This window comes from Mobula hypostoma, chromosome 3 (genome assembly GCF_963921235.1).
Source record: "Mobula hypostoma chromosome 3, sMobHyp1.1, whole genome shotgun sequence".
Lineage (NCBI taxonomy): Eukaryota > Metazoa > Chordata > Chondrichthyes > Myliobatiformes > Myliobatidae > Mobula > Mobula hypostoma.
In genome coordinates, this window is record NC_086099.1 from 69,336,456 (window position 1) to 69,350,413 (window position 13,958).

At 41.4% G+C, this 13,958-nt stretch overlaps 1 protein-coding gene across 3 annotated transcripts in view; it reads right to left on the minus strand.

Moving 5' to 3' along the window:
* Positions 1–5,985: 5,985 nt before the first annotated feature.
* rhoh (ras homolog family member H) overlaps positions 5,986–13,958 on the minus strand; it is a 41,080-nt gene continuing 33,107 nt past the window's right edge. For 2 of the 3 annotated variants that reach the window (XM_063042146.1, XM_063042147.1), the window contains exon 2: positions 5,986–7,492. In XM_063042146.1, the coding sequence (XP_062898216.1) occupies positions 6,801–7,367 (567 nt within the window). In that variant the 5' untranslated portion in view covers positions 7,368–7,492 and the 3' untranslated portion in view covers positions 5,986–6,800. Of the gene's footprint in view, positions 7,493–7,906; positions 7,988–13,958 lie in introns of those variants that run through there. The other variant, XM_063042148.1, reaches the window with a different exon arrangement.

The following is a 13,958-nucleotide window of genomic DNA, read 5'->3' on the forward strand; positions in this document are numbered from 1 at the left end:
ACCCAGCAACATCCTAGTAAATCTTCTCTGCACTCTTTCAATCTTACTGATATCCTAGCCATGTAGTTAGGTGACCAGGACTGCACACAATATTCCAAATTTGCCCTCACCAATGTCTTATACAAGTTAATCAAAGGCACTTCGGCAGGCTTCAATCAGTGCGAGAGGTCATTCATTGGTGACACAGAGCGAGGTTTAAAAAGAGCTCAGGTGCTTTTTGGCTCTTTTTCAGCAGGCTACAAACTGCACTCGGCCAATAAAAAGAAAGATTGCGGTTGCGGCTGCGGTCATTGTGTGAGTAGGACAGTGTAAGAGTAGTCTGGCTTTAGCTCAACAGGCTTAGGCGAGAACAGGTTTGGGCAAGCACAGGCAGAGGTTCTAAGTAAGTTTCTAGTAAGTTTTTTTTCCCCCCTGTTAGTACATAGCTGGTGCACTGAGAATGAGTCCAGAGATATTGTTCTTTGTGTGAGATGTGGGAGCTGTGGGAGACTTCCAGTTTCCCTGATAACTACATCTGCATGAAGTGCATCAAACTGCAGCTCCTTAGAGATCCTGTTAAGGAAGTGGAGCTGTACCTTGATGACCTTTGGCTCACATGGGAAAATGAAAGGACCTACAGGGAGGTAGTCATCCCTAAGTTGCAGGAGGCAGGTAACTGAAGTGACTGTTAAGAGAGGGAAAGGGAGTAGACAGCCAGCGCAAAGTATACCTGTGGCTATTTCCCTTAGTAATAAGCATACCACTTTGGATCTGCCTGGGGGACAACCTACTAAGGGCAAGCTGCAACAACTGAGTCTCTGGCACTCAGTCTAGCTCTGTGGCTCAGGGGGAAGGAGGGAGAAGAGAATGATAAGGGAATCCAATATTAGAAGAGCAGAAAGCAGATTCTGGAATGTGAAAGAGACACCAGGATAGTATATTGCCTCCTTGGTGCCAGGGTCAGGGATCTCTCGGATTGGGTCCACAGCATTCTAAAGGGTGAAGGTGAACAAGCGGAAGTCACTGTACATATTGGTACCAACAACATAGGTAGGAAAAGGGAGGAGGTCCTTAAGAGTAAGTACAGGGATTTGGGTAGAAAGCTGAAAAGCAGGACCTCCAGGGTAGTAATCTCTGGATTTCTGCCCGTGCCATGTGCCAGTGAGGGGGAAAAATAGAATGATTTGACAGTTGACTACATGGCTGAAGAATTAGTGCAGGGGCAGGATTTCAGAGTTCTGGATCATTGAGATCTCTTCTGGGGAAGACATGACCTGTTCAAAAAGTTCGGTTTTCACTTGAACCCAAGGGGGATCAATATTCTTGCGGGCAGGCTTGCTGGAGCTGTTGGGGAGATTTAGCAGGGGGATGGGAACCAGAATGACAGGGCTGAAGATGAGGCAATTGGCATGTAACTATACACAGTGTGTTGCGAGAAATGTGAAGAAGGACAGGCAGATGAGGGGGCAAAATTGCAGTCAGTAGGGTGAATTAAAGTGTAATGGGGGGGAAGGGCCAAAATCAAAACAGGTGATGAATACAGGATTAAAGGTGTTTTATTTGAATACATGCAGTATATGGATTAAGATAGATGATGTTGTAGTGCAGCTAGACATCTTTAGGTATGATGTTGTGGGCATCTGAGTAGTGACTGAAAGAAGATCACAGTTGGGAGCTTAACATCCAAGGATACACATTGTATGGAAAGGACAGGCAAGTAGGCAGAGGGGTTGGCTGGCTCTGTTGGTAAAAAGAAAAGTGAAACCAAATCCTTAGAAAGAGGTGACATAAGATCAGAAGATATAGAATCCCTGTTGGTAAAGTTAAGAAATTGCAAGGGTAGAAAGACCCTGATGGGATTTGTATCCTGGTCTCCCAACAGCAGCCAGGATATGGGCTACAAATTACAAAGCGAGATAGAAAAGGCATGTGAAAAGTGCAATATTGCAATAATCATGGGAGATTTCAATATGCAGGGAGATTGGGAAAATCAGGTTGCTGATGGATCCAGGAGAATGCCTGCGAGATAGCTTTTTAGAGCAACTTGTGGTTGAGCCTACTAGGGGAACAGCAATTCTAGATTGGGTGTCATGTTATGATCCAGATTTGATTAGGGAGCTTAAGGTAAAGGAAACGTTAGTGATCATAAAATGATAGAATTCGCCGTGCAGTTTGAGGAAGAGAAGCTAAAATTGGATGTATCAATGTTACAGTGGAGTAAAGGTAATTACAGAAATATGAGAGGTGAGCTGGCCAATGTTGATTAGCAGGAAAGATGGCAGAACTGCAATGACTGGTGTCAACTTGCGGGTTGAGTCTGTGGTAAGGAAGGCAAATACAATGTTAGCGTTCATTTTGAGAGGATTAGAATACAAAAGCAAGGATGTAATGCTGAGGCTTTATAAGGCACTGGTTAGACCGCACGTGGAGTACTATGAAGTGCTTTGGACCCCTTATCTAAAAAAAGATACGCTGGCTTTGGAGAGGGTCCAGAGGAAGCTCACGAGAATAATCCCAGGAATGAAAGGGTTAACACATGAGGAGCATTTAGAGGCTCTGAGCCTGTATTCCCTGGAGTTCATAAGAATGAGTGAGGATCTCATCGAAACCTATCGAGTGTTGAAAGGCTTAGAAAGAGGGGATGTGGGGAGGATGTTCCCACAGTGGGGGAGTCTAAAACCTGAGGGTATAGCATTGGAATAGAGAGACATCCATTTAGAACAGTGATGTGCAAGAATGCCTTTAGTCAGAGGGCAGTGATTTTTCCTTCAAGAAACACGGAAAGCAATGGGTAATAAGGAAATCTGATGGAACTTTAGTTCAAGAGTCCTGGAGTGTAAATGTAGGGAAGTCATGACACAACTCTAAGGCGCTGGAAAGGCCACATTACGGCAGCATGAGTAGTTTCTGATTTTAGGAAAATTACATTATTGGAGGCAGTCCAGAAAGTTTCACTTGGAAAATGCCAGCTACAGGATAAGTGCCTCACAAGGAAAGGTTTAAAGTTGGGTCTGGGTCATTGGATTTTAGACAAATGAGAAACAACCCTACCAAAACATTTAAAATTCTAAGGGGCTTGATGCTGGAAGGTGTCCGCTCCCACTTTCCCCCAGAAGAATTACGAACCATAGGGAATAGTCTCAGAATTAAGGGGATTCCTATTTAAAAATGAACAAGACAAGATTTCTCCTCTCAAAGTGTTGTGAGTCTTTGAAATTTTTTATATTTGGCTAAACAATTGAATATACTTAAAGCTAAGATGGACACACATTTAATCAGTAGGGTTAAATTCAGAATCAGCGTGTTTATTATCACCAGTGTGTTTCATGAAATGTGGAGAGGGAGCAGAAAGGTGGGCTTTTGGAGAAAAAAAAATGAATGGTGGACCAGGCTCGAGGGCCTGAACCCTGTTCCTTGGGTTCTGCCCTTAAATTCCTGGCACATCCTCAGACTTCAGCCAGCTGAAAATCCATCATGTGTTAGTTCACTCCAGACTCACACACTCCAATCTCCCTCTTGTTGACCCTCATTATCAACAATTTGTCTGTACACATCCTTCTCATGTTCATTAGCTTCTGATCCTGCTACAATTCATTTTTTAAAATCTGATTCTACTAATTTAATCCCTCTATGGACTTCCCATGCCTCATTTCCGTAGTCCTTACAATTCGTGCATCCTCCATTCTTTTCACCTTGTCATCTGTGGCATTTTGTCAGCTACCCAGACCACAAAGTATTCCTTGGTTCACTGGAATTTTTTTTTGCTTCTTTGATTTATTTTCTAAGTTAAAGTTGTGAAATAGTGCAGAACATTCTTAGCATTTTTTTTTAAAAAGCTGAAAATAACCACAGCGGGATGACACAACAGCATGTGTTTGAGGAAGCTGGAATTAATCACACTTTATTCTGAGGGAATTGTTAAATACAGTAGCTGCTAGATTTTAGATGTAGGTTTTAATCTGACTGAATTTGTGGATGTGATTCCACATTAAAGCATAGAACAGTACAGCACTGGAACAGCCTAATTATGCTATGATGCTTAATTAAATTAATCCCTTCAATTTACACATGGTCCATATTCCTCCCACTTTCTGCATATTCATGTGCCTCTCTAATAGCCTGTTAAATGTCTCTATTTGATCTCTCTCCAGCACACTGACAGCACATTCCGGGCACCCTGCACACTCTAATTAATAAAAAAACTGGTCCTGCACATCCCCTTTGAACTTCTCCTCTCAATTTAGATGCACATCCTCTACTATTAAACACTTCAACCCTGGGGAAAAGATATTAGACGATTACTCTGTCTATGTCTCTCAAAATTAGTAAACTTCACCGCTCCAGCGTTCGTCCTTTTTCATTATAGCATATGACCTTTAATCCAGGTAATGATGACTTTAGAATTATAGCGAAATATTTGGTTTCAGTAACATAACCTTAGAATGGCACTATCACCTACGAAACTTAAACTTCCTTATTTTGCCCTTATAACTTAACAGCCTTGTTATTTCTAGAATCCTTCTGTGTATTGCAAAATATATACAAGTATAAGATTGTTTTGTGCAAGACGATCCTTTTCAACTTTTTTCATTCTGATTTTTTTTAGTCATTTATTAAATATAAGGATTTGTCTACAGGTTTTACTGTTTGTATAACCTTATTTCCAAGTTAAGCCTGTATTGATCCAGAACTGAAGATAACACTTCACTGGGAATATAACCAATTTTGCTTCGAGATGCCCAATCAGTCACTATTAACAGCTGCAAAATTATTGATACAAATACAGATATTGTTATGTCTCTTCATTTGGCTATGGAAATTTTCCTGTTGGAAAACAAGGTCAACTCATATTTTGGACATCTCCACTTTAACCCCAGCTTCCCATCCACATTTACTGACTCACATGTTTCTATTCTGCACACTTCATACAAAGCGAAAGTCTGCCACCTACATAAAACTCACTTCGTTCACCTACTCACCTTCATAGCAATTCCATTCTCCCAATCACATTAGTATTTTAATTCAATCTTTTATTCCTTTTGCAGCTTGTCAGGTTTAGCACTGAAACTTTCCTGCACCTTGCATCCCTTTCATTGCATCCCAGTGGGGGACAGTGTTCAAGTATCTTCCCCTCCCATTGTAATCTCCTTCCTGAAATCCTCAGCTTTTCTATCTTTACTGCCCCCACCCCCACCTTTCAAGCCCTGCAAAATCTACCTCCTTATCAATTCTCACCAAAATTATTTTGCATTGGTTGGTAACCATTTTTGTCTCTGTCCCTCCCTCCCAAAAAAAAGGTTAGGGCAGTTAATGGGTTCTATTTAAACGCATATTGTTGTTGATGCTATAACCGTCATACTCTGTTTAGATTTGGTGATCAAGGTGTTAACTAAGTAGACTTCTTTCAGCTTTACATGCAGATGATGTGCAGTGTCTAACACTTAATGTAAAAATTAATTTGCCAAACAGTTATAAAGCCCATCATTCTCTTTTGGAAGAAAGTCTGCCGAGTGCTCAGAATTGCTGGGTTTCCGGCATCTGCCAAGCACTAGCATTTAACTCCCATGCCCTAGCATTTTATTCACATATGCTGCAATCATGACAAATTGTAACCCAACTCCTACCACAAATATCCTCTGCACCTTCATTATTTATCCAGATCCTTAAGCTCCGTTTATCTCTAATGCCCACCAAAGTCATTTTGAAGGAAATGTTACGAAAATAATTCCCGAGGGACCTGACAATCAAATTGAACCTTCTCACTAAAAACCACATAGATGCACCTCCTAGTATGGATCATTTTTTTACATCATCCAAAGTCATTTCCCATCTAATTTCCCAGCTCTAATCCAGTAGGGTGCAAAGGAGAGCAACTACCTAATGTGGAATTCAGTGTTTATCCTTCTTGGTTTGCATGACCTCGCATTAGTACCAAATCCAACTTACTAATATAGAAATCAGTGGAACAAACTATTAGCTAAAATCAATTAATTTATTCATGTGCATTCTGTAAACAAATGGAATAGTATTACAAAGTAAAATGTTAAACCAGTAATTCTACTTCAAGAGAAACAAGATGAAGTATAAAATTATTAAATATCAGTCAACAAAACTGAACAGTTAACCAGAAGTTCAGTATGGATTTCTACTTTCGCCGCACTTTACAGAAAGTGCTAAGTACAGTCTTACACTATATGCTTTTGTAGGCATTTCTTCACAAGTTGTGAGCATCATTGGCAGTTCTGAAATTTACTGTCCATCTCTTACTGTCCATGAACTGAGGCAGCTGGATTGAATGATCTGGATGGCAGGCTCTTTCTCCAATAGGCATTAGTGAACCAGAACGGTTTTACGATAATCCAGTCATTTCATAATTCCTGATATTGAGACTATTTTCAGATTAAATTCCCTGTGTGCATGGTGGGATTTCTTCTGACTGCTGGTTAGCGAGTCATTAATACACTGTCTTCGTCCTTAAGATGTCAGGCATGGTGCTCTGTATAGTTCAAACTAAATACAGTTCATAACTCAAAACGAGACTGGCAGACATCTTTCCATAGTGATTAACTACCACGTCAGTCAAATCTGAAGTTTGTTCCTCTCAGATATATTGTTCATGTGCTTTCCTAATGGATTAAAGAACTCCAGCAGATGTTAATCAGAGCCTTACTACTACGGATCATAAATGGACAAGAAACAAAATAAGCCCAGATACCACGATCAGCGTAGCCAGCTTGAATGTTTTGTTGATGACAGTTTGCAACTGTTGGAAACTGGGCAATCAAACAATTCAAATTACTGTATCAGTCAAGTCGAAGAAGTCAGGCTATCACACAGTTATTGAGGTCTATGATCTTCTTCCTGCTTTGCTTTTTTATATATCTAACAGCAGTCCTCACTCCACATTCAAACACTTCTTGAACTCCTCTATTAGCAATGGCTGAACACTCCAGGTAATGCTGTGCTCTAACCTCTCTTGCCAGCCTCTTACCATCGACGGCTGTGATGGTGCGAAAAGTCCCCATGTCTCGTTGGTCTGTTTGTGTGGCAACCACCAATATTGGGGTCTTCGGTAGAAAGTTTCGGACTTCTGGCACCCATTTATTCCTAACGTTCAAGTATGACATGGGGTTTGCTACAGAATAGCAAATTAACACCACATCGGCTTGCTGGTAAGAAAGAGGTCGGATCCCTTGAAACGAGTCATTTCCTGATGTGTCCCAGAGTCCCAGGCTGATCTGAGTTCCATCCATAAACACATCCACTCCGGTGTTATCATAAACTGTGGGCTTGTAAATATCTGGATAAGTCTCTGAAGTAAATCTTACCAGCAATGATGTTTTTCCCACCTTTACATCACCCACAAGCACACATTTTATGGCGCTCATTGTGTCTTCAATGCCAAAAGTGCGTTGTATAAGTCCTCACAAATTTTCACAACAAGGCTCTTCAAATGTATTCAGCTCAGCAGTTAATGATACTATTCATACAGAACGGTCACACTTTCTTCTACCTGTTGAAGAGAGAAAGAAACATTAAAAAATGTTCCAGAAAATTGTGATATCCAAATGATACTTCACTTTCAATATGCAAATTTTTAGGATAGATGTATCAGAAAAAACAAAAAATTAGTATTGAAGTCTACAGATTGCAGGAATAAGAAGGAAGACAATTTTCAAACTAATGAAAAAATAGCACAAAAGACAGGCCAGTAAAGTTTGTAATATGAAGAAAATGAAGAAGGTAACTTAATAAATTCAACTACTCAGTTAAAAATCCTATTATGAGAAAGCTTCACTGTGCACATTGATTAAAAGCTTCTATGCTGTACGTTGTCATTAACAGAAATCTAAGTTTACCGAAATTTAAATGTTAACAAAATCACTGGTTATTTAACATAACTAAATAGTGCTTCTTCAGTTTTTACCTCTAATAAACCACAAGGATCTCCACTACAGGCTCTGGCAATAGAGCTACATGCAGCATGTTCTTCTGTTAATGGATTGAAGCTTTCACACTTTAGTGTTCCTGCTCGTTACTTCTATATATACGTGCTCTTCCTTCCTAGTAACCTTAGTAACAGACAGACCAGAATATTCAACTCTGACGTACCAGGTTCTGAGGAAATGAACTTAGACAGTTCCTTTTATATGCCGGTTATATTGCTCCATTTTGAAATGTTTGCTTTTCACAGAAAGACACATCACGATCAGGATCCTCTACTGATTTCTGGAAATTTGGCAGTGGGGATTAAATCTTAGGTAAAGTTCCACTGCAGAGGAAAAGGATTCAGAGCCATTTCCCCCAACCCCTCCCTCTTCTGGTATGATAAAGAACGTTGAAATCATTCACCGAAAAAGAATCCCTATTTGTCACATCAGGAAGATGATGATACAGGAGGTATCACTCACAGATGTGCTATGCTTCTCCTCTGACACCCTAACATAAAGATCAACTGTAAGAAGTGACAGTGTCGGCCCTAGAGGTAACTTCCTTCCAACAAGATCTATAATGTTGAATTGTCTGCTCCTATCAAGACCGTATGGTTATTTCAGCAGTCCCTAACATGCAGTCTTGGCAACAAACATGGCAACCTCTCCTATCTAGGCCAACTGAGAGGCAGATTCAGTATTTTTTAATGCCTACAGTGACAATATCTTTCAACAGTTAACATCTCTTCAAATTTGATTTACTCTGTGTTCTCTTATTAAGATTCTCTAGATTGCTGTTGAGGTTATATTAAAGTGTTGACAATTGAATTCAATGTACTTTCTACACACCTCCCACACCGTGACCTCGTTAATCTTTCAAAAGTGAATTATAAAAGGAGAAATATAATATCTTACAAATCTACTAAGAATTGATCTCTGGGTAACTGCTTACTTTACTAACAATAACTGTTCCTTCAGAATATTTCTGGGAGGTAAAAAGACAGCAGAGGAATCAAGATTTTGTTTCAAACTATGGCCAGAATACTTTTGTCTGCAGTTTTCTATAAAATGTTTCAGGGTGATTTGTATATATGTCAATGTCTGAGCATTACAAACCAATACATCCCTTTTATTGTTCCAATAACTAAGTTCTAAAAGGAGTGTAAAATATAGTTATTTCTTTAAAAATTACAAAATATAGTAACAGCAAGAATCATAATCAAAATGTATCCAATAAAATCTTGGGTTCTTCAATGGAAAAAGCAATACAGAAATAGCACTATTAAAATGTACCTTAGCTAAGCACCAAGTCATCTGAGCTGTAGTACCAGATGCTCACTCAGCATAACTGGAGCTTTCTCTCCAGTAGAGTCACCTGCCCACCAATCCCAAAGGAAGAGGAACTGGCTTTTCAGAAGAAAAGAGCAAAGCACCTTTCATTTTAAGGAAGTGCCAGAAAACATTGATTAGCTCCAATATAGGCTATAGGAAATGATATCAGTCTGAATGAGATCTGTTGGGAACTGATGCTCAAAATGAGACATTGATTTGTCTGCATGAACTACAAGTGATAGGAAAATGTCTGTCAGGGTATGGACAGCAAAACAAACCTCAAAGATCAAAATAAATTTATTATCAAAGTACATAATGCACCATTTCCAAACATGAGATTCATCTTCTTGTGGGCAATCTCAGTAAATACAAGAAACACAATAGAATCAATTAAGGACCACATCCAACAGAACAGACAACCTGCAAAAAAAACTAAGTAAATAAATAAAGAAAAAGAAATAAACAAACAAATAAGCAGCAACAACTATCAAGAACCTGAGATGAAAAGGTTGAAAGTGAGTCCATAGGTTGTGGGAACAGATGAGAGATGGAGTGAGTGAAGTCACATCCCCCCAGGAGGAACTCAGCAGGCCAGGCAGCATCAATGGAAAAGAGTACAGTCAACGTTTTGGGCTGAGACCCTTCAGCAGGATTCTGAAGTTATCTGAGTGAAGTTATTCCCTTTGGGTTCAAGAGCCTGATGGTTGAGGGGTAATAACCGCTCCCTGAACCTGGTGGTGCAGGTTTTGAGGCTCTTGTACCTTCTTCCTGATGGCTGCAATGAGAAGATTGCAAAGCCTGGCTGGTGGGGATCCCTGATGAAGGATGTTGCTTTCCTGCAACAGGGCTCCATGTAGATGTGCTCAATAGTTGGGAGGGCTCTACCTGTGATGGGCTATTGATTTAGTTTTCAGGAGATGATAGTATTGAATGCAGAGCCATAGCCAATGAAGAGCAACCTGATGTATACGTCTTTTGCATCCAGATGTTCCAGGATTGAGTGGAGAGCCAATGGCATCTGCTGTTGCCCTGTTGTGGCAGCAGGCAAACTGGAGCAGATCCAAGCTGCTTCTCAGGCAGGAGTTGATACGTTTCATCACCAACCTCTCAAAGCACTTCATCACAGTGGACATAAATGCTACTGGATGATAGTTATTGAGGCAGGTTCTTCTTAGGCACCAATATAATTGAAGCTTGTTTGAAGCAGATGGATATCTCAGACTGCGAAAGTGAGAGGTTACAGATATCAGAGAGCACTCCAGTCAGTTGATCAGCATAGGTCTTTAGAACTCGGTCAGGTTTCCCATCTGGGCCGGATGCTTTCCATGGATTCACCCTCCTGAAGGATGCTCTCACGTCACCCTCAGAGACTGAAATCATAGGGTCATCAGGTGCTGTGGAAGGTTGTGAAGGTACCTCCACGTTTTGATGCATAAAAGGGATTGAGCTCATTTAGGAAGGAACCCTTGTTGTCACCAACTGTATGTTGCCTGGTTTCACTAAGTAGAAGGTGATAGCATTCAAGCCCTGCCTCAGCTGTCGAGCATCCTTCAGTGATTCAAGTTTGGTCTGGAATTGCCACTTTGCACGTGAGATGGCTTTCCAGAGATCGTACTGTACCTGGACTTCTTGTATACAACTTTGTCGCCAGACTTGAATGTCAATGATCTTGGCCTCAGCAAATTGTGGAACTCATGGTTCTTCTAGGGTGTCAAAAGGAATAATTTTGTGGGGATACACTCCTCTACGTTCATTGTGGGTGTGGCTCAGGATCCTTTAGGGTAAAGATAAACCTAACCAAATAGAAACATAATCCTCAAAAGAAATAATCTCAAGAGGTGCTATACCCATTCCAGCCCTAAAGAGATACTATAAATTGTGGCAGAAGTTTTATCAGCTGTTTGAATCATAGTGGTCTTCACACATGCAACCATGGCAGGAAACATAGATATAATAAAACAATTTTCCTGCATTCAGAGGATCCACATGGATATCATTGAGGTAAAAGAAAGAGGTTAGTCGAATCTATTCAAGCAACACACATCAAAGTTGCTGGTGAACGCAGCAGGCCAAGCAGCATCTATAGGAAGAGGCGCAGTTGACGTTTCAGGCCGAGACCCTTCGTCAGGACTAACTGAAGGAAGAGTGAGTAAGGGATTTGAAAGCTGGAGGGGGAGGGGGAGATGCAAAATGATAGGAGAAGACAGGAGGGGGAGGGATAGAGCCGAGAGCTGGACAGGTGATAGGCAAAAGGGGATACGAGAGGATCATGGGACAGGAGGTCCGGGAAGAAAGACAGGGGGGGGGGTGACCCAGAGGATGGGCAAGAGGTATATTCAGAGGGACAGAGGGAGAAAAAGGAGAGTGAGAGAAAGAATGTGTGCATAAAAATGAGTAACAGATGGGGTACGAGGGGGAGGTGGGGCCTAGCGGAAGTTAGAGAAGTCAATGTTCATGCCATCAGGTTGGAGGCTACCCAGACGGAATATAAGGTGTTGTTCCTCCAACCTGAGTGTGGCTTCATCTTTACAGTAGAGGAGGCCGTGGATAGACATGTCAGAATGGGAATGGGATGTGGAATTAAAATGTGTGGCCACTGGGAGATCCTGCTTCCTCTGGCGGACAGAGCGTAGATGTTCAGCAAAGCGGTCTCCCAGTCTGCGTCGGGTCTCACCAATATATAAAAGGCCACATCGGGAGCACCGGACGCAGTGTATCACCCCAGTCGACTCACAGGTGAAGTGATGCCTCACCTGGAAGGACTGTTTGGGGCCCTGAATGGTGGTGAGGGAGGAAGTGTAAGGGCATGTGTAGCACTTGTTCCGCTTACACGGATAAGTGCCAGGAGGGAGATCAGTGGGGAGGGATGGGGGGTACGAATGGACAAGGGAGTTGTGTAGGGAGCAATCCCTGCGGAATGCAGAGAGAGGGGGGGTGGGAAAGATGTGCTTAGTGGTGGGATCCCGTTGGAGGTGGCGGAAGTTACGGAGAATAATATGTTGGACCCGGAGGCTGGTGGGGTGGTAGGTGAGGACCAGGGGAACCCTATTCCTAGTGGGGTGGTGGGAGGATGGAGTGAGAGCAGATGTACGTGAAATGGGGGAGATGCGTTTAAGAGCAGAGTTAGTCGAATCTATTATCAGGTTTGTTGAGCATGGTTAGATTTTCTGTGAACTTGTGGTTTGTGCTGTGCTGTGCATCAGGAAGTAGTCCAAAAGAGGCATTTGAAAGTCAGTCGAAGTTTCAAAAGAGAAATTATTTCTAATTTTAAGGCCTGAAAATGATATTCTGCATTTTTCAGCCAGTAGATTAGGGAAGAAAGGCATTGATCCTCACAGAGAAAACCAGCTAAGCACATTTCTGCACATGCTACTAAATCAGGCCTATTATACATAACAAACACACCATGTGCCAAAGGGACAAATGCCACAAACAGTGGTGCTATAAAGTTTGTGAACCCTGTAGAAGTTTCTCTATTTCTGCATAAACATGACCTAAAATGTGATCAGATCTTCACGCAAGTCTGACAACTAAATAAAGAGAACCCAATTAAATAAAGAACATAAAAAAACATACTTGTTCATGTTTTTATTGATGTAACCCTCAGGTTCGGCGAGCATGTGTTTGTCTAGGGGAAGACAGCCTCTGGTCCCACCAAACCGAGAAATCTTATTTGCATGGATGCTATGTGATGTGTTGCCCGGTTACAAATCTGCACCACAAAATATCAGATAGTACACCATATGCAATTAAATGATTGAACTTTATAAATCTCAATTTGAGTATAGGGTTAGTAAGGAAAATAAAAAGAAAAAGGGCCCATTTTAAAGAAAAAGTCCAATGTGCACATTGGAGCTCACTGATAAGGCCATTCGTCCACCATCGACCTCCTCCAAGCGTCGCTGACCTTCGGACGCTCGCTCCCTATCTACTCCATCTGGTGGTCTACCAACTCTCTCCACACGCGTCTTCTCTCTGCATCTCCTGCCGACAAAGGACTCTTCTCCCAGGCCCACAAGGAAGAACAACATCCCACTCATTGGCTAACATACAAAGGCCCCATTATCTCTAGGCATAACCCAAACATTGCTGCTACAGAGAAACCATTACCTTAGTAGTAGAACATTACAGAGCAGCTAGTACATTAGCACTGAAACCTTACTGTGTGTTACATTGCGAAAAATTGATCCAATATGACATGTATTTGTTGAAAAAAGTATGTGAATCTTCGCTTTCAATAACTGGTGTGACCCGCCTTATACAGGAATAACTTCAACCAAATGTTCCCAGTAACTGTTATTAGTCCTGTGCATGAGCATAGAGGAATTTTAGGCCATTCCTCCTTACAAAACTGCTTCAACTCTGGGAGGTTGGTGGGTTTCCTTGCATGAATTGCTTGCTTCAGGTCCTTCCACAACATTTCCATAGGATTAAGGTCAGGACTTTGACTGAGCCATTCCAAAACATGAATTTTCTTCTTTTTAAACCATTCTGTTGATTTATTCGTCTTTCAGGTTATTGTCTTGTTGTATTATCCAATTTTTATTAAGCTTCAAGTGACAGACTGCTACCCTGACATTCTCCTGTAAAGTGTCTTGACACAATTTTGAATTCATTGTTCCCTCAATGACTGCAAACTGTCTAGCCTCTGAGGCAGGAAAGCAGCCCCAAACCATGATGCTCCTTCCACCATGCTTCACAGTTAGGATGAGGTTT